This window comes from Martes martes (genome assembly GCF_963455335.1).
Source record: "Martes martes genome assembly, chromosome: 8".
In the NCBI taxonomy this organism is placed as follows: Eukaryota; Metazoa; Chordata; class Mammalia; order Carnivora; family Mustelidae; genus Martes; species Martes martes.
The window spans coordinates 124,408,234-124,435,884 of NC_137895.1; the positions used below are offsets into that span (position 1 = coordinate 124,408,234).

At 36.2% G+C, this 27,651-nt stretch overlaps 1 protein-coding gene across 2 annotated transcripts in view; it reads left to right on the forward strand.

The window, feature by feature from the left end:
• MLLT10 (MLLT10 histone lysine methyltransferase DOT1L cofactor) overlaps positions 1–27,651 on the forward strand; it is a 249,801-nt gene that overhangs the window by 114,124 nt on the left and 108,026 nt on the right. For both annotated transcript variants that reach the window (XM_080810109.1, XM_080810110.1), the window contains 3 exons: positions 4,586–4,689; positions 6,122–6,215; positions 8,103–8,198. In XM_080810109.1, the coding sequence (XP_080666235.1) occupies positions 4,586–4,689; positions 6,122–6,215; positions 8,103–8,198 (294 nt within the window). The remainder of the gene's footprint in view (positions 1–4,585; positions 4,690–6,121; positions 6,216–8,102; positions 8,199–27,651) is intronic.

Consider the following 27,651-nt stretch of genomic DNA (forward strand, 5'->3'; position numbering starts at 1 on the left):
TAGATAACATGAGTGGAGGTAGGGAGGGGCAGAAGGATAGGGAGAGGGAGACTCTTAAGCAGGCTCTATGTCCAGTGCTGAGCCTGAGGTGGGGCATGATCTCATTATCCTGAGATCACAACCTCAGCCAAAATCAAGAGTTGGATGCTTAATTGACTGTGCCACTCAGGAGCCTCTCTTTAATTATGTGTTGTTTCAAGAGCCTATTTTTTTAATCTGATAGAATGATAAACCACTCTAGCCGTCTTATGGTCACCCTTTGCATGGTATTTCTTTTTTATATTTTTAAGTTTTTGTACTTCCATAATTAAAAAGAAATCTATTTATTTTAGAGAGAGAGAGAGCACGAGCAGGAGGGGCAGAGAGAGAAAGAATCTCAAGCTGACTCCACAATGAGCGTAAAGCCCGATGTGGGGCTTGATCTCATAACCCTAAGATCACAGCCAGAGCCAAAAATAAGAGTCAGGCACTTCACTGACTGCCACCCAGGCTCCCCCTTATTTGTACTTTAATTTGTACTTTCAGATCTCAAGCATGCCTTCTGTAGATAGTAAATGGAACTTTTTTTTTTTAAGTCTACTTTATTAATCTCTTCCTTTTGAGTATAATCACATTAAATGCTATTATTAATATGGTTGGATTTATGCCTGCTATTTTACTTCTAAAATTTTTTATTTTATTTGAGAGAGAGAGTATGAGCAGGGGGAGGGGCAGGGGGACAAGCAGACTCCCCACTGAATGCAGAGCACATGGGGCTTATTCTCACAACCCTGAGATCATAACCTGAGTCGAAACCAAGAGTTGGATGTTTAACGGACTCTGACACCCAGGTACCCCTTGTGTTACTTTCAAGACTTTGTTTTGTTTTGTTGTTTTTGGCTTTGATCATTTTGAGTGTGACTGTCTCAGTATTTATCAAGCTTTTTAGATACAGATTTTCATCAAATTTGGGAAGTTTTCAGCCATTATTTCTTTTAGATACAGTTTCTGTCCCTTTTTTTCCCTTCCTGGTTTTCTCATTATATATATATTGGTGTACATAATGGTGTCCAATATTTTTTTGGAGACTCTACTATAGGTAGTGTAATCTAAAGGTGACTCTTCTTTGTACTGTATAATCTTTATTGATGTATTTTTTTAAAAGTGTTTTTTTTAATTTTTTTAGAGGGGGGTGGTGCAGAGAGAGAGGGAGAGAAAGAGTCTTAAGCAGGCTGCATGTGCAGCACAGAGACTGAGGCGGGGCTTGATCTCACATCCCTGAACTCATAACTGAGCGGAAATCAAGAGTTGGACCTCAACTGACTGAGCCACCCAAGTGCCCCTAAAGTTTATTTATTTATTTTTTTTTTAAAGATTTTATTTATTTATTTGACAGACAGAGATCGCAAGTAGGCAGAGAGGCAGGCAGAGAGAGAGGAGGAAGCAGGCTCCCCGCTGAGCAGAGAGCCCGATGCGGGGCTCGATCCCAGGACCCTGGGATCATGACCTGAGCTGAAGGCAGAGGCTTTAACCCACTGAGCCACCCAGGCGCCCCTAAAGTTTATTTTTTAAGTAATCTCTGTACCCAATGTGGGGCTCAAATTCATGATCCTGAGATCAAGAGTCATATGCTATCCCAACCGAGCCAGTTTATTGATCTATTTTTAAGTTTCTTAATTCTTTTTCTACTGCCGATTCAAATCTACTATTGAGCCCCTCTAGGGAATTTTGAACTCTAAAATTTCCATTTCATTGAAGTCTTTGTCTTTCAAGTCCAACATCTGGACCCGTCTTCAAAGGCAATTTGTAATGTCTGTTTGTTTTTTTTCTTGTGTATAGGTCACACTGCCCTGTTTCTTTGCATGTCTTACAATTTTTTCTTGAAACAACTTTTTAGATAATATAGCCACTCTGGGGAAGGGTCATTCCTTTTCCTTGTGGGTCCTGTTGTTTGTTTGGTCACTTACTCGTTTAATGATTTGGCTGGGCTAATTTGCTCATGTCTGTTTTCCCAAGAATGTATAGTTTGAGGTGGTGTTGCTTAAATAGTACCTTAAAAACAAAACAGGCCTGACTTTTTAGGGTTGTCCGTAGGTCAGCATAAACCACTTTATTAGTCAAAGATTGTGCTTAAGCCCCATTAACTAGATTTTCACCCTTTATCATTTAATGTGTGTGATTTAGAGATTATCTTCTAAGTAGATCTGAGTTTCTCTCTCCAGTTGTTCCTGATGCACACAGTCTTTCAGACCATCATGTATGAGTATGATTTTATTTTCAAACTGGTAGCCCTTTGAACCTTATTGGCTATGGATTTGTGAGTGGCTTTGGGAATGCTTTCAAGTCTGCCCCAAGTCCCACTTGGATTTTTCCCAGTTGGGTGCAACCTAGTTGCACATGTACATAGCTTTCTGGAATCCCCAAGGATGAATGTGAACCTAGGAAAGCCCTTATTTGTTGTCTTCTTCTCATTGTCTCTGTTAATTGTCAGGTTGGTTTTGCTTGTTTCTACTGGAAACACTCATACACGTATGTTTCTTCTAGTATCTTGGAGCTACCAGTCCTGTCTTAGTTGCTTGCCAACACTAAATTCCTGTTCCAAATAAAGTTTGTCACCTCAGGCAGAGCTGTTGAGGTCTTTGCTCACTCCTTGCACCTTTCTGAGAACCTCTGGAACTGGGGATGGAGAAACACTCTGCTTCTCCTGAAGAGACACATGTACTCCAGCAGGATGCTGGGAAGAGGGAAGGGTATACTATTTTAGCCCTTGGTTTTCTCAGACCATTTGTCCTACCATTGGGACTTCCATTCTATTAGCAAGCTGGGGTAGGGATGCTATGGCCTCAGGATTCTTGGCCATTTGTTAGGATGGAATTCTACGAGTGAGACCTAATAGCATTAAGTAGGTTGAGAGTCACTAGAGATTGGTTCTCCAAGGGTAAAAGTACAGCGTTAGGCTGAGAGCTGGGGGAGAGGGAGCCTTTTTAAACCACATCCATTCAGAGGGTAATTTCCATCACCTGAAGCTGTATGTGTGGTGGGATGTGATAGAAGCAGATTATGACTCAAGTTCCACAGACTCTCAGTGTTCTTACTGAGATTTAGTAGATCCTTTGAGTAAAATTTCTACTGTTTGATGCATGTTTTTAGGATAATTTTTAGAGACTTTTTTTTTTTTTTTTAAATCCGTGAAGTGATTAATTCACTGGGGAGAGGATCCATGATGGAGCTCTTTACTCTGCCATTCCAGAAGTCTAGAAGTCCTACTTCCCCTTTCTTTTTAATATCATCATAATTTTTAGTTTTATTGAATGGTCAAATGGTGGTGTCTTTTCACTGCTTCGGAAGCTACAGAGAGATCCTCTAAAGACCCTTGCATATTTTCCCTAAATTTTGTTATATAAAATGTTATTGTTTCTGTCTGCTCTGCCTTTTCTTTTTTTAATATTCTTGATCATATGTGGGTTAAAAAATGTATGTTACATTCTTCCATTATAATTGTTTGGTACTTTCTTTGTGTAATTTGAATGGGTAGGGATGCTCTTATTCAGTGTATCTGGGTTGGTTTTGTTGTAACTTGGGATTTTGCTTGTTAGAGATATAAAATAATTTTTGTAATTTACTTCACTCTGAGTCCTTGTTTTTCAACAAAGGAGTTCAAATTAATTTACCTGACTTGATACAAGGCTCTTTTTGAGAACTGTGTTCTTGTAAATATTGTTGAATGGTATTTGGAACCACAGTGCATAGTGGGGGGAACCTCTCTAGGTTTAAAAATACATGTGGTCCTATTGAAGTTGGCTGGGTTATACCTCATTAGTGTGCAGAAAGAAGTTGGCTTCTTTTTAGAAGTGTATCACCTGATTTTATGTAGACCTTAATTTTTGTATACTCAGCTTCTAGTCAGCTGATAATTTTATCATCTATTTTTTACCTGGGAAAAGGACCAGATGTCAGTCAAAGTTTCTGGGAGTGTTCATTGGCCAATTCCTCCGGAGACAGCTCTGACCTCTTTAGCTAAAGTGTCTTTCTCAAAAAAAAAAAAAAAAAAGTGTCTTTCTCTGAGGTTCAGGATGTCAGGTTGGCAGGCTGAATGACAGCATGTGGGATTCTTGTGAACAGTTGAAATGGCCTAAATTTTGTTGGGTCACTTAGGACCATCCTTCATCTCTTAGGTCCCAACTCCCTCTGTTAACCCCTACTTAGGTATGCTTTCTTCCAGCAGAAACGAAAGACAAACCTCTTTTCACACTCTTGTTACAGAAATCATTTGAATATTGGTGAGGAAGTTTTAAGACCAAGGTGTTGTAGGCTGTGTCCTGGCCCCTGACATCAGTGCCTGTGAAGATTCTTCCTTTCATGTAGGGTGTTTGAGCCTAAGGAAGACTGAGCCTTTGTGAGACCCTACTTGGTTTCTCTCCATGTCCTTATTTATGTTTTCATATTTGTAAAACTTAGATTACTGTCAGAAAAAATGAATTCGTATTTTGAACTAAAGCAGGTTAGATAGTAAACCCAATCTTGACTTCTGAAGATAATTGTAAAATTCATTTCTATAAAGCACTTAAGGTTTTTGCTTGATTTTGTTTATTTTCTCTATACTAAGACTTGCTACATTTGTGATGAACAAGGAAGAGAAAGCAAAGCAGCCACTGGTGCTTGCATGACCTGTAATAAACATGGATGTCGACAGGCTTTCCATGTGACATGGTAAGTATGTTTCTGTCATTGTGCAGAACTGAAATTCTTGTACTTTGTACAAGAGAATACCTTGTAAGTTAAAGGTTTAGGTATCCAGATATTTACAGTAAATTCTGTTGGGATAGTTTCTATGTTTAGATATAATAAAGATTTATTTATAATAAAGATGATTCTAATAATTGAATTTACCAGAGTTAGTTTTGAATAGGCGGACTCTGGTTCTCATGTTTTATTTAGTTTCATTTTATTTTAAAGTATTGGTGTTGGTTACCTACCCTTTGATTTATTGTTAGGACAAAAAGAGCTGATATAGGTAAACTTACTGTAATGCCTGAAATATTAATATTAAAGATTTAGTGAATGACTGTGTTTCTTCATTTTGTGTTTAAGAGGGGAAAAAGCAGTCACCATCATATTCACAGTATATTAGTGGCTATGTCCTAAAAAGTTACTTAGATACTTTTCTTGGCATAAAATTTCGAGAGCAAAGATTATCCTAAAATAAAATACTCAGCGTAATAGGCAACAGTTCAAAATTAGAGTCTGGGAATAATCCATGTACTTGTTACTTTTAAGAAATAGTCTATATCTAGCAGCCAGTATAGGCACTTGCTTTATTTACTGAGCTTTTAGTATATGGATTTAAGAAGTCCATTTTAGATTACTTTTGGGGAGCGGAAAAGAGTTTTGGTTTCATAAATTCTGTTAATAATGAACTTAATTTTTAAAGATCTTGAAAGTTCTTTTTTGGGTAGAGATACATACTAATACTATTGTAACTTTGAAATGTTAAATAACATTGGCAGTTGACACTGATGACAAATTGACAAGATGATGGTCATAAACTTTAGTGCTTTGTGCCTTTTTTTTTTAATGACTATCATAACTTTAGGTTTTGATTCACTGTCTTCCATTGTTTTTGACTAGAAAACACAGGTTATGTTTTTCTTGTCTGCTGTGTGTTTCTATGACTGGAAGCATTTTCCTTATAACAGAATGTAATCTGCATCTATGGGCTTAACCCATCACAAGTCATTTCAGCCCTTTAGAGGCCTGGTCTTACTGTTTGTACCTATGATACAGATGGAAAGAGCAAAATGAAGTGTTAATTATGGGGTTGAGGGGTATCTTAAAGCAATTTAATGTCTGTTTAGTGACATAAAACTTGTATAAGTCTTGATCCTTGTTAGAGATGGATAAAAAGTTTTATTATAAACTACAAATGTAACTGTAGAAAATATCAATCAAAGGTTGAGGTGAAATGTACTTGGTCACAGTGAGAATAAAGCTTTTCATTTTCTCCTTTTCTCTTAGGAGATGTGTAGGGTTTAATTACAAATCTTACATGCTTGGAGGGGATTTTAATTTTATATATACTGTAGTTTGAAGTTAGTATGTGTTTTGTTTATATTTTATGTATTTTTTTGGTTTTTATTTTCAGTGCTCAGTTTGCAGGACTACTTTGTGAAGAAGAAGGGAATGGTGCAGATAATGTCCAATACTGTGGCTACTGTAAATACCATTTTAGTAAGCTGGTAAGAATTTATCTTGAATTTAAAATGGTAACACATAGTTTTACAATAGATTTGACTCTGTTTTAAAAAAAAAAGTGTAATAGCTATTCCCTTTCTCTTGATTTTTGCATGGGGGTGGCATGTTCTTTGCTGGAAATTAAAAGATTGAGTAATTTTTAAAGATTTTGCTTTGTTTAGGTGCATTTATAAAGGTGAATATTGTAAAATAATTTCTGTTAATAGTAAATGTTAGGATACATTTAGTAGAAGCAGCACATGTAAAGGACTCTGTAATCTAACACTGTTTTCATTTAATTTCATTTTTGATATTTGATTATATATTTTATGATTTTTCTATCACTCATTTCTCATTTTTTGCTAATTATTTCTTTACTTTCATTTTTATTTACTAGGAGATAGTAAAACTAAAAGATGTTTTGCAACTTCTTAGTTGACTATCTTGAGAAAAATGTATTTAAATACAACTTTGGAAATATTTCAGATTTGCCAGTCTTTACTGTTACATAATTGCATGGATGATTGAGTTGGTAAAATTTGATTAGCTGTTACATATATTGTGTCCATGTTCCTTTGAAGGATCAATATTTAATGTCCTAAGTGTCTATTTTTTTAGTTTTTAATGATAACAATTAGATGTGTATGCTGAAAGTTTAAGTGTTCCTTGTTTTTCTTTAGTGTTTTGTTATTTTTTCCCCCTTACTACCTTTCCCTTGTGAGTGGGGCTATTTTTTCTTCCTTTCTTTTAAAGAAGCAGTATCATTAGGAGCCCCTTTCTCATGAAATCAGCTCATGACTATTCTGGTTCATACATATTAAAATACTTAAGATTATCTAAATATATTGTTTGATATTGAAGACTTTGATTTATTTTAAGGGCTGACAAAGAATACTGATGTGTTCTAAGAGAAATTTGGAGAAAGTAAAATTGAAAATTTTGCTTCCTAGATGTGAAAAAGCATATCGGAATGTTAATTTTCTAAATGGAAGATGATATAGAAAAAATCTAGAAATAATGAAGATGGATTTTGAGTTTGTGCAAATAGGATTTTTTCACTGCTAGTTATTGACATATTGGTATCCCATTTGCTAGAGAGGAATAGTCTTTAATAATTTAGTAAGATTGTATAACCTCTACATTTGCATGGACTTTGAATACCTTTCATAGTCATTTCTATTTAATTTAAACTGGTTATGGTACCACTAAGTTTTAAACACTTCAAATAACTCTCACTGGCATACTTTATTAGGAAATTATATAAGTATTTTAAATAGAATGTGCAATACTTTCAGTAATGCTTTGAAAAGTGCATGGGTCTAATGCTGATATTTCCTTTAATTTTTTTCTTAATGAACTGCAGAGACAAGTTTTTAGCAAACTGTGCCTTAATACTGAAAATATGAGATTAAAAGGCTGCTTGCTTTTCTTAGTATGGCAAAAAAATAACTCTTCAAATAATTTTCTTTTCTTCTAGTCTTGGCGTCCTTCCTCATTATGGCATTCTCTGTTTTGGTTGAAACTCCTTTTCTTTTTTAAAGAAGACATTGAAAATTATAGTTGATTTCTTTAAGAGGTGGTTTTGTGATAAAGTGACATGGCTACTGCTTATTTGAAATTATAGTCTGTTTTCAGACATTTTAATAAATGTACAAAAATACGGCATTCATGTTAAATTTAGGTTTAGATTTTCTTTTATAATGAATGTAATAGACAATACATATGGATGATTTCTAAACTGGATTATATAGTTCAAAATAGTGAGAATTTTTTTTTTAACTCCAGTAGACATTTTTAAATACTACGCACTTGAATAGGTTAAGCCTAACAAAAAGATTATTTAAAATTTTTTATATACATATACATGTATGTATATATATTTTCTTTTTTAGAAAAAGAGCAAACGGGGATCTAATAGGTCATATGATCAAAGTTTAAGTGATTCTTCCTCTCACTCTCAGGATAAACATCATGAGAAAGAGAAAAAAGTAAGTGGATTTGTTGTTGCTATATATGTAGCACATCTACTTAATAGTTTTTTTTCCTTTTTTAGATAAAATTAAGTTCTTGATAGCTGGATGGAGATGTTGAAATACTGAAAATTTTTGACTAATTTGAGAGTATAAAGTAAAAAAATAGGTTTAAAATAATGCCATATTTGTGAATATGTTTGTATGGCAGAACCTATTTCCACTGAAAATTTGGAATAGAAATTGAAAGCATGAGAGAGATTTCTTGCATGTGTTGCTGTGGTCATCTTGTGAAATCTTCAGGTGACTTCAGCAGTAATAATTTGTGTTTATATATTATTAACTGATTATTTCACATGTAAGTAAAAATCTCATCTGCTTTTTCACTGTATAATGGAACAGTTCTGAAATTCTGTATATTCTTGACTGTTTTCCCCTGCAGTGTTGGTAATAATAATGGTTTGGTTTTTTGGTTTTTTTAATGGCCAAATGTCATACCATTTGTTTGAGAATATTTTGTCTTTTAATAAAGCACTAAAAGCTTGCCTGATACTAATCTGTCTTCTTCTGACTTACCTGTTTTCTGCTTACATTTTTATTTATTTTAAGGATATGAGTAATTTTTAGTGAACTAATAATGAGTATTGTAATATCATTCATAAGACATAATTGTCAACGTAGGAAAAGGATACTTACTAGGAATTGTTTTTAACAAAGTGAGCATAAAAAAAGACCTCTTCAATTAGAAAATAACATTACTCTTAAACAGTTGGTATAAAATAGTTTGGAACATTTTTATGTTTATAAATACTTAGGATTTGGGAATAGATTTGGTTTGAATTTCTGTGCCTTTTTTCAAGGTAAACATTTTAGAAGCTTAAATTTTTAATTTTGAAATTAAATTTCCAGTTGTGAGCAAAATAATAATTCTAACTTTATAGTCACCTTTAGAGCATTTGTTAGGTTTATATGTATGTTTTGTAAGTTGTAGGCAGCAAGTATACATTTTCATCTTCTTTAATGAGGTGGTTTTGTGATAGTGACGATTATAGGGTTCTATCTTGCTGTCTGTTGTTTGGATTGCTGAAGGGGAAATGGCAGATTGGGTTTAATTAGCAGTTTTACTAAGAAGCACTGTGAAATTTTATGTAACCCTTTGAATCCACAAACGAGGGATACAGGTAGGGCTCATTATACATTGTGAGGAGAAAGTCTTACTGATGATAATTCTTCTCTTCAGTCATTTTGTGAGCATTATCTTGTTTAAAGAAGTGTTCATGGTACGATCGTATTTATCTTAATATATCCCGTCATGATATTTTTAGTAGTTACTAAATGTGTTAATATATAAATATATTAAAATATACTACAATTATTAAATGTAGTATGGTGTTTAATAAATACAGTGCTATTATATTTATTTATTTATTTTTTCTTGAGGAATGAGATTTTTGATTTTAGTCTTATTTGCAGTTGTTGAGTACTAGATAAAAGCATTGCGTCTAGTCAAACCTGTTTAGCTATAAATTTTAGCAGTTGGTATTTTCATTAGTACATAAATACTATTTGCATTTTACCTTTGGCATATATAAGTTTAGTATAATTGATTTTGTTTTCAAACTTAAAATCCATTCATACATTTTATTTTGTAACAGTTTTTCTGATCATTTATAAAGGTCGTGAGGTAAACATTAGTATAAATTTATTGTTGTTAGACTTGTTTGATTGCCTTGGGAATGTTTGGGAAGGGACTTTTTTATTATGGTATGATGTTAAGTAAGTGATAATATATCTGAAAAGATTGGGTATGATAGACTGTCTTACTCCCCATCCCTCTTTACTTCTTTTAAGATTTTAACATCTGATAGGTTTGTCTCAGATATGCTTATTATATTATAAAATGTTACATTGACGATAACATTCATAATCCATTCATGTTTTAGTATTTTAAAATACTGTATATTGTGAGCTAAATTTTGGTGGTATTGTTCATAAAATATGTTGAAGTCACTCTCCCTTTGAATTTTTTTATCTCCTTCATACTGGCACATATTTTAAAACATTTTAAAGTAATCTTGTGTTATATGTAAGTGGTGATAAAAAATATTTCATACTAAATATTGTGCTATCCAAATCACTTATTTTAAAATGAGATCAATGATTATAAGTTAACTTTTTATGTAACTATGAGAAAATTAAAAAATACATAGTTTTTGCTTTTCAGAGAATTTCTGTGTGACCCAAGATATATTAATACTGGTTAGATACTATCTGTGAAATCCCAGCAAGGAGAGTGGAAGTTTTTTTTTCTTTAAAAAAGATTTATTTATTTATTTATTTATTTGATAGAGAGAGAGAGAGAGATCACAAATAGGCAGAGAGGCAGGCAGAGAGAGAGGGGGAAGCAGGCTCCCTGCTGAGCAGAGAGCACGATGCTGATGCCAGGCTCAATCCCAGGACCCTGAGATCATGACCTGAACCAAAGGCAGATGCTAAACCCACTGAGCCACCCAGGTTCCCCGAGAGTGGAAGATTCAATAGTGAGATACGACTCTGAATAAAGGACAGTTTCCAAAAAAAGTACATGTTTGAAATGAGTTGAAGCTATGTAGAGGAGGGGTTTAATTCATTCATTAAATAGTTTGTATCATCAGGTATTGTTTAAGAAGAATATCTTCTAGGGCGCCTGGGTGGCTCAGGCGCCGAAGCCTCTGCCTTCAGCTCAGGTCATGATCTCAGGGTCCTGGGAATGAGCCCGGCATCAGGCTCTCTGCTCAGCAGGGAGCCTGCTCCCCCCCAACCTGCCTCTCTGCCTACTTGTGATCTCTCTCTCTGTCAAATAAATAAATAAAAATCTTTTTTTTTTTAAAGAAGAATATCTTCTAAGACGATTAATGTGCCTTGTAAAATAGAATTTTCTTTTAAGCCTAATATTTTTGTATTACAGAAGCATTGCCACTGAGTGAGATGTAGACCAGGGTTAGGAAATGCAGAGATGTATCAGACATGTGTATGTGGTTGTGTTGGGATATTCCCAGCTTCAGAAAGGATTTTTTTCTGAAGGCTAATTTGTAGGTCTTTATTTAGAAATCAGTGGTTATTTATTACATTGAGATAATCTTGTACCAGTTCAGTTGATTCTCAGACACATCCTCTCCCCACTCATTAATGTTAACTAATCCATGATGTATTAAAAGTATAGCACTATATTTCTAATACTTTACAGCAAAGTCGCCGTTAGTGACAGTATTATGTGGAAATGCATTCATTTCCAAGTAGGTTTGCCAGAAAACTGTCCCCTACTATAGCTAGAGGGATTTATCTCCTGATGTGTTCATCATCCCCCTTACTTACTTTTGATTTTCTTCTGTTATTAGTAACTGGCAATAGATAAAAAAGCTGTTGTCAACGTAAATACTGTTAGCCTATGTTGGGTGGATGTTTGTGGGAGGTAGGTTTTTCACTTAGTGTTTTCTGAACCTCAGGGATTGACTGGACTTCCTTTCCTTTAGGATTACTCATATCTTTGGAGAGAACTGGGCTGGGGTGCCTGGGTGGCCCAGTTGGCTAAGCTAAGCGTCTGCCTTCAACTCAGGTCGTGATCCCAGGGTCCTGGGACGGAGTCCCGCATCAGGCTCCCTGCTTAGTGAGGAGCCCGCTTTTCCCTCTCTCTGTTTGCTGCTCCCCCTGCTTGTCCTCTCTCTCTCTCAAATAAGAAAATAAAATCTTTAAAAAAAAAAAAAAAAAAAGAACTGGGCTACTCTTTGTGGCCCTCAGAGGAATAAAACTCTGATTTCAGAGTTGTCATTACTTCTTTATGTATCTTTTTAAAACTTTTCAGCATTGAGAGTTACCTGTCATCTCCTTCCCTTTTTTGTGTGCTTTCTCCTTTTGGAAATCTTCCACTCAGGTTAAGCTTTAAGCTTCACTACATGTGCAAAGAATTAAGAGAGCGCAGGGCTTTCAGTTTAGAATGCTTGGGGTGTGTGTTTGGTGGGGCTAAAGAGTGACAGGAGACTACTTCGTTAAGAGGGAGTCAGTTCCTGGGGAATTTTATAAGTGATGCCAGTTTGATTCTTCATTCTGAGGTATTGGGCAGCCAGCCAGAAAGAGTAATAATTTTTTAACTTTGATAATTTGCAATAATTTTAGACTTTAGAGAAGTAGAAAAACACTGCACATTATTTCTCTATACCACTCACCTAAATTTTCAAAATGTTGACATTTTAAGCTTGTCCTCTTTCCCCTCCCCTCTTTGCTGTCCCGCTTTCTTACTCTCTATAATCCTTTTCTGAATTATTACAGAAATTAGAAATAGATACCCCTTAAGCCTGAGTGTACTATTTTAATGTGTAGTTTTAGTAAAAAATGGAATTTCCTACTTGATTACAGTACAGTGATCAAAATTAGTAAATTAACATTTTTCACAAGGCTCTTAGGTAATCTGTAGGTCCTATTCAAATTTCACCCACTAATATCCTCTGTACTGAAGAGGGAAACTTCTTTCTGGTCCAGAATCCAGTCCAGGATCACACACTACATTTAGTTTTCATGTCTCTTCAGTTTTCAGTCTATTCATTGTGGAATTATTTCCTCCTTCTTTGTCTTTCATGACCTTGATGTCTCTGAAGCCTTGTTTTAGGTTCTTGAAGGCATTGGCTTGACTTTTTTTTTTTTTTTTTAAAGTCATTTATTTACTTGACAGAGCATACCCACATGTTTGGGTGGGGGCAGGAGCAGAGGGAAAGGATCTCAAGCTGACTCTCCCTGAATGTGGAACCCAACGGGGAGCTGGATCCTAGGACCCTGAGATCATGACCTGAGCCCAAGTCACGAGTCAGATGCTCAACTGACTGAGCCACCCAGACACACCTGCCTTGATCTTAACAATGGATTTTACAGTCCCACCCTTGTTTTCACTTTCCATGGAATGGTTTTCTGAGAGTGGCCTAGGTTTTGTCTTTGTCTGGAAACCATCCCTTGCTTTTATACTGTTTGCTTTTTATAGAGTGTATTAATTTTCAGAACCAGCAAGTAGCCTTTCCTAATTTAGTTTATACTCCTGTATTTTTTTAAAGTAAAAAATCAGATTACACTTTCAACATTCTACCTAAAAAATTACCTTAGTTAAATCATCCAATTCATTAAATACACTTTCTGTTTTCTGTGTTACCATAGGCAACAATGTTGCTTAACTTCCAGCTTCTATATAACAAGGACTCCTTTTCCTCTAATTTTCAATTAAATTTCTCTCACTTTCTTTTATGCTCTGGATAGCAACCTCCTTGGAAGGCCATAAGTTTTCTAGTAACATCTCTTTAGTATTCATCAGGTTTTTCACTCATAATCTCCTGAAAGTCCTTCTAGCTTTTGTCCATTGCTTCATTCCATGCAACTTTCACGGTTTAGGTTTTTTTGTAATGGTAGTGTCCCATTCCTTATAACAAAGTCAGAATCAGTGCTGCAGATTTCCCTAAAATTTAGTGGCTTAATTTTAATAAACATTTATTGTCTCAGTTTCTGTGAGTCTAGAATTTGGACTTAGGGTATTTCTAGCTCAGCTTCTCTCATTGGATTATAGTCAGAATTGTGGCAGGAATACAGTCATTTGAAGGCTTGATTCAAGCTGGAGGATGTGCTTCTTAGATGGCTTATTCATGTGGCTAGCATGTTTTTGCTGGCGGAGCAAGAACCTCATTTTTGGCTGCATGGATGTTTCCACGGGGCTCCCTAAGCCTCCTTAGGACATGATACCTAGCTTTCCCCAGGATGAGTGATCTAAGATAGCAAGGTGGAAACTGTAGCTTTTTGTGATTTAGCCCTGATGTTACACATAATTTTTTTCTCCTTGTTGAATGCCTATTTTTAAAAACATTTTTTTTAAAGATTTTTATTATTTGACAGAGAGAGAAAGAGATCACAAGTAGGCAGAGAGGCAGGCAAAGAGAGAGGGGGAAGCAGACTCCCCGCCAAGCAGAGAGCCCGATGCGGGGCTTGATCCCAGGACCCTGAGACCATGACCTAAGCTGAAAGCAAAGGCTTAACCCTCTGAGCCATCCAGGTGCCCCTAAAAACATTTTTTTTGGTGGTAAAACATACAAAATATCATTTGCCATTTTACCACTTTTAAGACACTAATTTTTGCGGTATTCTTCTGGTTACACAGAGCAACCTGTTCAGTGTCGTTGGATACTTCCTAGGATACTTCATGGGTAACTCTTGGAGGCTGGCTACTACACCCTTAGAATTGAGTAGATACCTTGTTTTCCATTAAATTTTCATCCAGCATCCATTGATAATTCTATCTGAAATAGTGTTTGACAAAAGGTGATTTTCCATAATTCATTCTATAGCCATTAATTGGCACTCTGTAAATTAGAGCTTCTTTCCCTTTCTCACTTTCTTCATCAGTAATGGGGAAGGGAAGATTCTGCAGAGGAAATCAGAAGTAGCCCATAGATAAAGGAGGAAAGTTAGAAGAGACCATACCAGGAGAAGTGAGTATTGGAGCTGGAGAAGTGATTTTGGAATCCAGGAGAAGTGAGTATTTCAAGAAAGTTAGTGCTCAGCAATTAGATTGCATGTGAAAGATCAACTAATATAAGGCACAATATATGTTCTTTGGATTCAGTTCTAAAGAAGTTGTTGAGAAGGAGTCTCAGTGTAATGGTCAGAGGAGAAACCAATTGATGTCGGTAAATGAATAAAATAGGTATGAGGAAATGTAAATCATGAGAGAATATTTAATCCTTTTAAGAAATCTTGAATGTCAAGAAGAGGGGAGAAATAGGGCAATAACTGGAGGAATATATGATACTAAGATGTAGTAGTGGACAATAAGAAGAATACTGTGTCCTCTCCTATTGCAGGAGGAAGAAGGAGAGAGGCATTTAGGTGAATAACTTGTTCATCTGGATAATGAAGCAGAGAAAATAGGTATGGATAGAATCCTACGGGAGATATTGCGAGGTAGAGTGGACATAAAGATAAGGAAAAGGAAACAAGTTCGTTGTTTTCACAAGTGTTTAAAGTAGTGGGTCATGAGATCCAAGGTTGAATAATGGGTGTCAGTGAAACTGGGGAACAGGGTCACATAGATTTGGACAAAATGTTGGAGCAGGGGCCTGGAAGACTGAGTGATGTCCAAGAACAAATAAGTGTGTGAATCAGTCGCAAGGTGTGGAGAAAGTATAGATCATAGTAGTTCATTATTTTACTGGACTGTTCTGACATCAGCTGTGGCAAGACAAATCTTATGGGTCTGTCACATTTGTACACATCTTGTGAATAGAGGCTTTGTTCCAGATTATCTTTTCAGAGTTGTTTATGTAATGAACAGCCTTGGGAAATGGACACAACATCGTAAAGAGCAGAGGGCAGATTTGCTTACAGCCATGGAAAATACAAAGATTGTATCTTTTTCTGGGATAATTGACAGCAGGCCTGCTTAGTGTTCAGAATTAGGTTTCCTAAGCCCACAGTTCCTCTCCTGTAACACAACCCACTATGTGTGTAAGCATCATTTGGCCCTTTCAAGTCATCCCATCAGAATTAGGGTTTAGGGCAGCCCATGGAATTGGGGAGCCAGAAACCTGGCATTCTGGCTACTGCTATTGCTGTGAGTGATAAAGCCCTTTGTGTACAACCCAGGAGTCTTGTGTCATCTTCAAGCATCCATGAAACTGGCACGCTAACTTGTTAGATTGCAAGTATGATATTAGACCCTTCCTAATTTTTGGCACAAGATGTTATTATAGGCATATTGAAGAAGAGAGAATTGAACTGAAAACTGTTGGAATTGAGGATGTTTGGTGATTGCGAGATATGTCCACTTAGGATTAGCCTTTTTTTGGTAACACATCCACTCTTGTGGTCAGGGCTGTTGGGATACTGTGGTTGAAGGTCTTCCCAAGATCCCATGGAGTAGGGAAGAATTAACCTAAAGAAAAATAATGGGCTGACAAAAACAAGAGTTATCTATTAGTACATGACAGAGCCTGGATTCAAGTATGCCTGATTCCAAAGTTCATTTTGAGGTAACTTTTGACTTACTTGGAGGTTTAATAACTGCATTTCTTTAATTTCTTTAAAAGTTAGATAAGTCAGATATATTACAAAATTTAACTTTTGTATTATACATATGGTGAAGTTTTTGCATGTTTTAAAAAGAATACTAATGCAAAGAATCTCTTAATGAATCTTTTTTCCTTTTTCTTATGAATCTTATACATTGTTCCAAGATGTTCTTATTTAGACTGGTGAATGTTTGGGGGTGCCTGTCTGGCTCAGTCAGTAGAGCATGTAACTCTTGGTCTCGGAGTCATGAGTTCGAGCCCAACATTGGGCATGGAGCCTACTTAAAGATAAAATAATAAAAAATTATATTAGACAGGTGAATGTTTGGGAGAAGAGATTTTTGAAAAGCTTGTAATTTAGAAGAGATAGATACCTTGTCAAAGCGGATGCAAAGTGAGTTACAAGTTGGTGTGAATAACTTTTTTGAAATTTTTCTTTTTTTTTTTTTTAACACTTCATTGTCTTTTCTTTTCTTTTTTTCTTTCTTTTTATTTTTTTATTTGTCAGAGATAGAGGAGAGAGAGCACATAAGCAGGGGGAGCGGGAGGCAGAGGGAGATACAGGCTCCCCGATGAGCCAGGAGCCCTATGTGGAACTCAATCCCAGGACCCTGGGTCATGACTTGAGCTGAAAACAGTTAAGCCACCCAGGCGTTCCTGAAATTTTTCTTGAATTCAGATGTTGAAGACAAACATTAATATGGTGTGCATCAATGAAATGGGATTTAATGAGTAATTGAATTGGCTGATAACTAAGTTCTTTCATCTATAGACAAGTTACCATTTTTTGTAAGGTTAAGATTGCACAAAATATAAAGACTCAAATGTTTAAATGCATTTAGGTGTTTGGTTATATTCCAGCTATCTAAAACCATAGCATTATGGAGATTAAATGACTATAACAAATTGTTTTATAATAATAATACAAATATTTGTTAATATATTATCTATATTAAACTAGTTCAATTTCCTTTTTCGTAAATGAAGAAATAAGGACATGAATGTTAGTTGAATTTTACCAAATTCAGTTTGAATTTTTTGTGTTTATGAAGGCAGCTACTAAATTCAAGATGCCATGCTCATTTCCTAGGAGAACAAATTAAAAATCTAGAGAGTCGTGTTGACATTAAACAATTTGTCCAAAGTTACATATTTGGGAGCATAACAGTGAGAAAACCCATTTGTATTTTTAAACTTTTGTGCTCTCTTCATTTGACTTTTATGTATTTCAGAAGTGTAGCTGCAAGCAGTGAGAGTGGAAAATAAGACAGGTGGAAGTTTCTGAAAAGTTGTTTATTGTATTTCATCTGATTTGATTTGCTGCTGATGTATACAGCCCACTAAGAACAAAGAAGGGAGGGATGCCTGGGTGGCTCAGTCAGTTAAGCAACTGCCTTTGGCTCAGGTTATGATCCCAGGGTCCCGGGATAGAGTCCCGCATCAGGCTCCTTGCTCAGCAGGGAGACTGCTTTTCCCTCTGCCTGCTGCTGTCCCTGCTTGTGTGCTTGCTTGCTCTCTCTGACAAATAAATAAATAAAATCTTTAAAAAAAAAAAAGAACAAAGAGGTTGCCAAGTAATCTATGACATAGGATCTTTATAATATACATGTCCATTTTAGTGGTTTAAATAAGTTACTTAGAATCTATTACATATGGCATGTCAGAGAGCTTAAAGTTCATATTCTTTTCCCTAATAAGTATTAGAATATATTTTAAGATTTATGTATATGTAGTTATTTATCACTATTTAGCTACTTACAGTACCTAATATTTAGACATGATAAAATGTCCAGTAATAGATGAGAAGTTATGACATATCTGGAATGGGATATGTTGTGCCTCAGTTTTCTCATTGCATCCAGGTGATATTATTATTTAATTTCATAGGGTTGTAAAAATTAAAGTGAGTTAATAACATGTAAAGTGCCTTTGCACTTCTTAAAGTGCTAATTGAAAATCTGGTTGTCCAGATAGAAAACTTAATAATATCTTAAGTATTAATATTATTACATTCAAAATCATGACTTAAAAGACAAATGATGGGTGAAGCGGTTTTTAATATAAATGAAAGATATAGAATACAAAAGTGTGCACTTAAAGTTTTTTTTAATTAGAAAAATTATTTTTGCTTAAGAATCTTTTATAAAAGGCTGCAAGAAAATTCAGCAAGGTGTTACCAATTATGGCTATACCGTGTTTGCTTTTCTTTTTTTTAAACTGTATTTTCTTTCTTTCTTTTTCTTTTTTAAGATTTTATTTATTTGACAGAGATCACAAGTAAACAGAGAGGCAGACAGAGAGAGAGGAAGGGAAGCAGGCTCCCTGCTGAGCAGAGAGCCCAGTGCGGGGCTCGATTCCAGGACCCTGGGATCATTACCTGAGCCAAAGGCAGAGGCTTTAACCCACTGAGCCACCCAGGCACCCCTTTAATTGTATTTTCTAAATATTTTGTAGAGTTTGTTTTTTAAATAGTTTATATACTATTTTATTTTTACCTTTCTATTATAAAAGATTTTAAGGGGCACCTGGGTGGCTCAGTTGGTTTGAGCCAAGAATTGGTGTCGAGTTCTTGATTTTGGCTTAGGTCATGATCCCCAGGTTGTGGAATCAAGCTCCGTGGTAGGCATGGAGCCTGCTTGAGATTATCTCTGTCCCTCTCCCTTTGCCCCTCCCCCTGCTCAAGTGCACACGTGTGTGTTCTCTCTCTCAAATAAAAATAAATCTTTAAAAAAATAAAAGATTTTCATATTACAGGAAAATTTTATGAGTAGTACAATGGACAAGTATGTAGGTTTGACCTAGATTCAGCAGTTGTTGACATTTTACCACATTTGATTTATCTTCATCTTCATACATTTATATAAAATGCAGAGACATTAAAAAAATCTATCATTGGGGTGCCTGGGTGGCTCAGTGGGTTAAAGCCTCTGCCTTCGGCTCAGGTCATGATCTCAGGGTCCTGGGATCGAGCCCCGCATTGGGCTCTCTGCTCAGCGGGGAGCCTGCTTCCTCCTCTCTCTCTGCCTGCCTCTCTGTCTGCTTGTGATCTCTCCCTGTCAAATAAATAAATAAAATCTTAAAAAAAAAATCTATCATTTATCCATTTGAGAATTAACTGCTCACTTTGTGAGACTTCATCTCTAAATAGGGACATCTCCTAAGGACATTCTTCTATATTGCTATAACATAACTATCTTATTTATGGAATATATTGTTAATATATCATGAAAGAATGTACTATATTAACCATTAGTTATTAATATTATTAGTTATAATTAATATTGAATATATTTAATATGTTGATAAATAATATATTAATATAAAATATGTAACATTGCATTAATATAACATTAATATAAATATTTTACTTAGAAACTATAACATAATTACTTAGGAAATACAAATACTCTCTAATATACAGTCCATATCCAAATATCTCCTTTTGTCCTAATCATGTCCTTTAATAAATTGACCCAGGACTCAGCAAAGTATCAAATGCTGCATTTAGATAACTAAGTGTATGATTAGTAATAATATTAATTAATTTTGTCCATTTTACTACTCATATATTAATAATTAATCTCCTGCCATCTAAAACAGCCTCCAGATGGGGCGCCTGGGTGGCTCAGTCTTCGGCTTGGGTCATGATCTCGGGGTCCTGGGATTGAGCCCCGCATCGGGCTCTCTGCTTGACAGGGAGCCTGCTTTCCCCCATCTCCCTGCCTGCCTCTCTGCCTACTTGTGACCTCTGTCAAATAAATGAATAAAATCTTTGGAAAAAAAAAAAAGTTTAAAAAAAAAAACAAAACAGCTTCCAGGATTTTCTGCTTTTCATGACATTGATATTTTTGAAGAGTCCAGGCCAGGTGTTTTATAGAATGTCTCTCTATTATTTATTTAAACCTCCTATTCAGATCTATGTTAAACATATTTGATAGAATTACCACATAAGTAGTATATTGTGAGGGGAGGAGAAAGTGGTATATTGTTCCAGAGAATCTTATCCTTTTTTTAAAAAAAAATAAGGATCAGGGACGCCTGGGTGGTTCAGTTGGTTAAGCGCTTGCCTTCGGCTCAGGTCATAATCCTAGGGCCCTGGGATCTAGTCCCGCATCAGGCTCCTTGCTCAGAGGGGAGCCTGCTTCTCTCTCTGCCTCTGCCTGCCACTCTGCCTGTTTGTGCACGCTTTCTCTCCCTGACAAATAAATAAAATCTTTAAAAAAAAAAAAAAGATCATCATATCACATCCTTTAGTGGGGATGGTATTTAGAAACCAGTTCTGTTTGGAGTGGGTCCCAGTTTATAATGGACCCCTGCCTAGAAGGTTAATTTGTGATGTTACATCAGTCCTTCTTTCCCATAGGCCTCTTACATTTATCCAGTGTTGGCAAGTGCAAAACCCTTCCTTGTTACAGATGCTCTTCTCTGATTGGCTCCTAGTGCTTTCCAGTGGAGACTGTTGGTGATTTGGGGGTTTATTTGTTGCTTTCTTCTCCCCTCACAAATACTGTTACCATGCAGTCTTGTAGTGCGTTGTCCTAACCTGCTTGTATTTTGGAGTTCATGGCAATATTTTGAATACGTGGTTTTATTGTAAATAAAATTTCATGGGTTTTGGTTTTCTTGTATAAGTTGTTTCTTTTTATGTGGGGATTCAAAGAGTCTGAGAAGCTATGGTACTGCCACCCATATTCGCTTTCTTACTATTTTGATTTCTTATTTTTTTAGAAGATTTACTTATTTGAGAGACAGAGAGCAAGCACACAGGCGTGCACACACAAGTTGGGAGAGGGACAGAGGGAAAGGAAAAGAATCTCAAGCAGACCCCCACACTGAGTGAGAAGCCAGACGTGGGGCTTGATCTCAGGACCCAGGAGATCACAATCCAAGCCAAAATCAAGACTCAGATACTCAACTAATTGAGCCACCCAAGCATCCCTAATTTTTTTCTTATTTTAAAAGGAGTTTTCTTTTAGTATACCTAATTTTATTGTCTGTGTATATAAAAATTACTGATTTTTATATGTTAACTTTATGCTACTACCTTATTATATTGTATTAGGTAGTTTTATCACTGATTGATGATATCTGTCCTTGGTTCACTTAAAATTTTAAAGGGGTTGTTTAAGCTCAAGTGATAATTTGTGATGGAAACAGTACAAAGTAGTTTTACAAGGCTTTTATTTAACCAGATCTTTTGTGTCATAGTAGCTATATTTTATTTTTTATTTTTTAAAGATTTTATTTAGTTTAGAGAGAGAACATGCATGAGTAGGGGGAGGGACCGAGGAAGAGAATGGGGGAAGCAGATTCCCCGCTGGGCTGTGATCCCAATGTGGGGCTTGATCGCAGGACCCTGAGATCATGACCTGAGCTAAAACCAAGAGTTGGACACTTGACTGACTGAGCCACGTAGGCACCCCTTTAATAGCTGTATTTTAAAAGCAAGTGATTTTTTTTGTTTGTTTTTCACTTTAAAAATAGGCATATCAAGGCACCTGGTTGGCTCAGGTGGTTAAGTGTCTGCCTAGGGCTCACGTCGTGATCCCGGGGTCCTGGAATGGAGTCCCACGCCTGCTCAGCAGGGAGTCTGCTTCTCCCTCTGTCTCTCCCCCTACTTGTTCTCTCAGTCTGTTACTTGCATTCTCTCTCTCTCAAATAAATAAATAAATAAATAAATAAAATCTTAAAAAAAAAAAAAAGACAATGTCAGAAACAAACCAATCTCAAATGTTTAATTATAGCACTTCATTTAGGTGGGGGAGAATTAAAAAAAAGTATGTAGTGTATAAACAGAATATATTATATAAGCGTTTTGGGGTAGCTCTGCAGCCACTTGTCCTTCTCTGTTCAAGTTTATTTCACTTCTCCTGTGATAGTGCTGATGACATAGGCCGTAAATTTCTCTCTCTGTATTAGTTCTACCTCCTAATTTTTTTTTTGAAGATTTTATTTATTTATGATAGAGATAAGGAGATAGGGAACACAAGCATCGGGGAGCTGGAGAGGGAGAAGCAGGCTCCCCATTGAGCAGGGAGCCTGATATGGAGCTCAATCCCAGGATGCTGGGATCGTGACCTGAGCTGAAGGCAGATGCTTAACGACTGAGATACCCACGTGCCCCCTAATTTTTTTTATTATGGCAAGATACATGTAACATAAAATATACTATTTTAACCGTTTTTAAGTGCATAGTTCAGTGTATTAAATACATTGTTGTGTGCCCATGACCATCATCCATCTGCAGAACTCTTCATCTTGTAAAACTGAAACTCCATAGCCATTAAATAATAACTTCCCACCTCTCCTTTCTTCCCCAGCCCCTGGCAACCACCAGGTACTTTCTGTCTCTAGGAGGTTGACCACTCTAGATTCATTTAAGTGGAACTATACAGTATCTGACTTTTTGTGATGGGCCTTTTTCACTTAGCATACTGTCTTTAAGGTTTATCCATGTTGTGTCTTGTTAGAGTTTCCTTTTTTTCTCCCAAGGTTGTGTGATACTCTGTTGTATGGATGTACTATGTTTTGCATATTTATTTGTTGATGGACACTAAATGCTTCCACATTTTAGCCATTGTGACTACTACTGTGAAGATGGGTGTATAAATATCTCTAAACCCTGGTTTTCATTTTTTGGGGGTATATACCTAGCATTGGAATTACTAAATCAGACATAGTGATTCTGTGTTTAATTTTTTGAGGAATAGTCTTTTTTCCACAATGACTATACCATTTTACATTCCTACCAACAAGGGTTGCAGTTTCTCCACATCTTTACCAACACTTTGTTTTTTTGTTTTTTCTCTGTAGTAATTTTGTTACCTTCATTATAAGTTACTTGGTCTTTGGCCCCTTTGTTTATGATTATTGTTTGAGAATTACATTAGAGGAAAAGTGAGATATATTCAAATGTAAATTTTATTGATTTAATATGAAGTTTTAGACCAAACTGCCCAGTAAAACTTTCTGCATTGATAGAAATGTTCTGTAATTGTGTTGTTTAATACAGTGGCCCCTAGCCACATCTGCCTGTTAGATACTTGAAATGTGTCAAATTGAGATAGTGAATATTTAATTTCATTTAATTTTAATTAAGTTAAATTTAAATAGCAGTATGTGGCAAGTTGATATCATATTGGACAGCATGGCTTTAGAAAATAATGAGAGCCTGGTTGTTCATATCTAAGGTTTTCTGGGTAAATATAGCGTTACTTGTGTTTAAATTATAGAATGTTTTTATTCAGTTTCTTATTTTGTTTAACCATTTACTTCATCATGAAGTATATTACTCACATATGGGAATCAAATAGGCACTAATAAGTTTTAGGTCAACCAATAGTAGGTAATGAACTACTTTGTACTAAGACTTTTAGGCAACAGGTAGATTGGAAAGCTTTTGTGATGAAAAATTATGAGCATAATAATAGCTTATTCTTAATTGAGAGTTCTTATGACTTGCCTCATGTCTGCCGGTTGTGGTTGCTTGCTAGTTTTTCCTCCTTTGACGTTCAGTAGAGGTCAATGTCTCTGTAACTGTTAGCTGAAAGGGATTGGAACCTTTTGTCCACCAAGGATGAATCTATATTGATAATGAATCTTACTATTACAAGTAGATGGAACTAATGCCAACTGCCAGATTGTCAGGGAGGTCTCCTACCTGGAGAAGGGTTAGCAACCGTAAGGACATCATTTGGATTGCTATCTTCTCAGCCTGGAACCATCTCCTCAAATCCTCCTTCCTACTGAAGCGATAAAATAGAGGACCATTTATTTACTGCCTGAGTGACCATTCAGTGTACTTAATATGCTTGTTAGCATTCCCACTTTCCTTAGATTTCATTAATTGGCCTGTTATGCCTTTATCCTTCCTCTTCCAGAAAGCCGTATCTCTAACAGCATCATGTTCTTATCGCCAAACCATTAGGAACTCCGTAAGAGGCCCATGATTACTTATGACTAGTTAGGAGACAGGAGAATTCTGGGTCAGAGATGAAGGACAGTCTGTTACACAGTACACAGTAGCCTTAGTATCAATATTTTTACACCATGCCCCCAAGACCCAGTTTCCATAGGGCAACAAAGAGGGCCACATGACATCTGCTCATGTGATCTGTTGCATTGTCATAGAGGAACTCCAAGTTTAGGGCATCTGAATCTTTTGTAATGGACAGTAAGCATGGCCTCCCATTGCCTCTAAAGTAGACATACTGTGTTCTAAGTCTGTTCATTATACAAAGAACCTTGAAAAGATAGTTCAAAATGATGGGCAAGTCATTGCCTCACTTGAAAAACATGGAGAGAAAACTTCAGAGATTCACATAAAATTGTTTCCCATCACATAACAATTCTCAAATTATGAGTTGACTTAATAACAGTGTTTATTTTTCATTCACAACTGAGTCCAAAACAGGTGTTCTTGATTGGTGGACAGCTTTTTTTCAAGTCATGAGTTAGGAAATTATGTTCCTTCTATCTTATGACTTAGCCTTCTTTTTGATGTTGCTTCTGTGGCTGTGATGGTCATTTTGCATCAGTCTCTGGAAGAGGAAAGGACATGGAAACTAAATTGTGGGGCTGTTAAGGACCATGCTCAGAGGAGATTTACATCATTTTTCTTTTTTTTTTTTTTTAATTAAATTAAATTTTTTTTCAGTGTTCCAAGATTCATTGTTTACGTACCACACCCAGTGCTCCATGTAATACGTGCCCTCAACACTACCCACCACCAGGCTCATCCAACCTCCTGCCCCCTCTCCGCTCCAAAACCCTCAGTTTGTTTCTCAGAGTCCATAGTCTCTTATGGTTTATATCCCCCTCCGATTTCCCCCAACTCACTTCTTCTCTCCCATCTCCCTGTGTCCTCCATATTATTTGTTATGCTCCACAAATAAGCAAAACCATATGATACTTGACTCTCTCTGCTTGACTTATTTCACTCAGCATAATCTCCTCCAGTCCCATCCATGTTGATACAAAAGTTGGGTATTCATCCTTCCTGATGGAGGCATAATACTCCATTGTATATATGGACCATATCTTCTTTATCCATTCGTCCATTGAAGGGCATGTTGGTTCTTTCCGCAGTTTGGCTACTGTGGCCATTGGTGCTATGAACATTGGGGTAGAGATGACCCTTCTTTTCACTACGTCTGTATCCTTGGGGTAAATACCCAGTAGTGCAATTTCAGGGTCATAGGGTAGCTCTATTTTTAATTTATTGAGGCATCTCCACACTGTTTTCCAAAGTGGCTGCACCAACTTGCATTCCCACCAACAGTGTAAGAGGGTTCCCCTTTCTCCACATCCTCTCCAACACACGTTGTTTCCTGTCTTGCTAATTTTGGCCATTCTAACTGGTGTAAGGTGGTATTTCTTGTTTACATCATTTTTCATTCAGGTTTTATTTGGCTAGAACCTATTGACCACATATTAACTACAAAGGAAGCTGGGAAGTATCTAGTTATATTCTTAGTAAGAAAAAGAAATGGGTTTGGTGAATAGCTGGTATACCTCATTTTAGCCATCCTTTTGTTATGCCATATGTAATTACAAAAAATTCAAATGAGGCAGAACATTTTAAAACTTGTAAGTTAATTTAAAAACACCCACTCCAGTCTCCACCATTCAGAAATAGCCATCATTACTATTTTATAAAATCTTTTTTTATTTTCTTTTATTTATTTGACAGACAGAGATCACAAGTAGGCAGAGAGAGAGGGGGAAGCAGGCTCCCTGCTGAGCAGAGAGCCCGATGCGGGGCTCGATCCCAGGACCCTGAGATCATGACCCGAGCCGAAGGCAGAGGCTCAACCCACTGAGCCACCCAGGTGCCCCAGCCATCATTACTATTAAGTAAGCTTTCTAGATGTCATTTTTATACATACAAATAGAAAGACTAAGGATGGTTAGATTGATAAAAGTTATTTTGTTAAGGTGATGTAATGCTATTAATATTTTAAAAATACTAAAGTCAGATTTAGTTGGTTATATAGAAGAAAAAGAAAGTGGAGTAAAATAGGTAACATTATTGAACTTCAAAGAAAATTTTCTTACCACAAGAGATATTATTTCCTAAAATATAACTTGAAGTTTAATAATAGATTACAAAACCAAACAAAAAACATCTTTCCAGTTGAGATGCTCTCAGCTATAACAGAATATTGCTAAAGCAATAAGGAATTTGCTGTTTTGCTTAAATTCAGAGGCTAGACTTCTCTAGGCTTGGTTAATTTAACTACAGCCAATCTAAGAGTGGCAGGGCATTATTGTGTTTTTTGTGGTTCTTTTGACTTTTCTAGGCATGATTTCCAGGTCACTACAGTTGTTCCAAGGTCTTGGCATAATACTTGAGCATCTGAAGGCAGGAAGGGAGTACCTTATTAAGAAAAAGAAGAACTGTGGGAGAGGGGGTGCCTGGGTGCAGTTGGTTAAGTGACGGACTTTGACTCTTGACTTCAGCTCAGGTCATGATCTCAGGGTCATGGGATCGAGCCCCATGTGGGGCCCTGTGCACAAGCAGGGGGTCTGTTTCAAGATTCTCTTCCCCTGCCCCACTCCCCACTTGTGTGTGAGTGCTCATGCACTCTCAAATAAATAAATCTTACAAAAAAGAAAAGAATGTTCACAGCCATATCGCAGAAAATGTCCTTTTATTACCTAGCCTCAACCTTTCCTAGACCTAAACCAGCCAGTGACTAAGGAGAATAAATTTATCTCAGTTGACATAGACACACCCATGTTCCTCTCTGGGTTGGAGTATGAGGCCACTTGAGGATGTGAGAGAGTGATTAGCCAAAGAAAATCATGAACTTTATCTACAAGGAAGAGATTTATGTGTAATTGCTCTTTTGTGGCACACTGTTATGTTCTGTTATTAACTAAATGCTTCTAAATCTGTATCACGGCCTGCTATGAAAGCCTTAGCGTCCCCACTCTGCTCTCATTCTGTTCCTGCTATACCGTTTGTTGTTAAGATGTTTATGTTACATCTTTCAGGCTTGTAAACAATTACTTCCTTGGAGTTTTTTTAGGTTTGTTCTGTATTTAATTTAAATTTGTTAGATGGTCACTACCAGTCCTTTTACCACTGCTTCTCATAAGTTATTTATATCATCTCTTAAATTGGGTGAATTTTATTGTCAACTTTTTTTCTAAGAACATGTTCTTAGGACCTTTTCTTGAGTTTTTTCATAGTAGAGCATCTTTCTTGCCTTTATTTTAGAATTTATATATCTTGGCTGTATATAATATCATTGGGTCACACTTCTTTTGCCCTAAGAATTTAAAGAGTAGGCCTGGAATATTGCTGTGGAATCGCTAGTGTTCCCTTCCCCGCCCACTTTCCCCCTTACATTCTCCTAAGTTTAATTATAAGTCTTGCTGTTAAACATTCT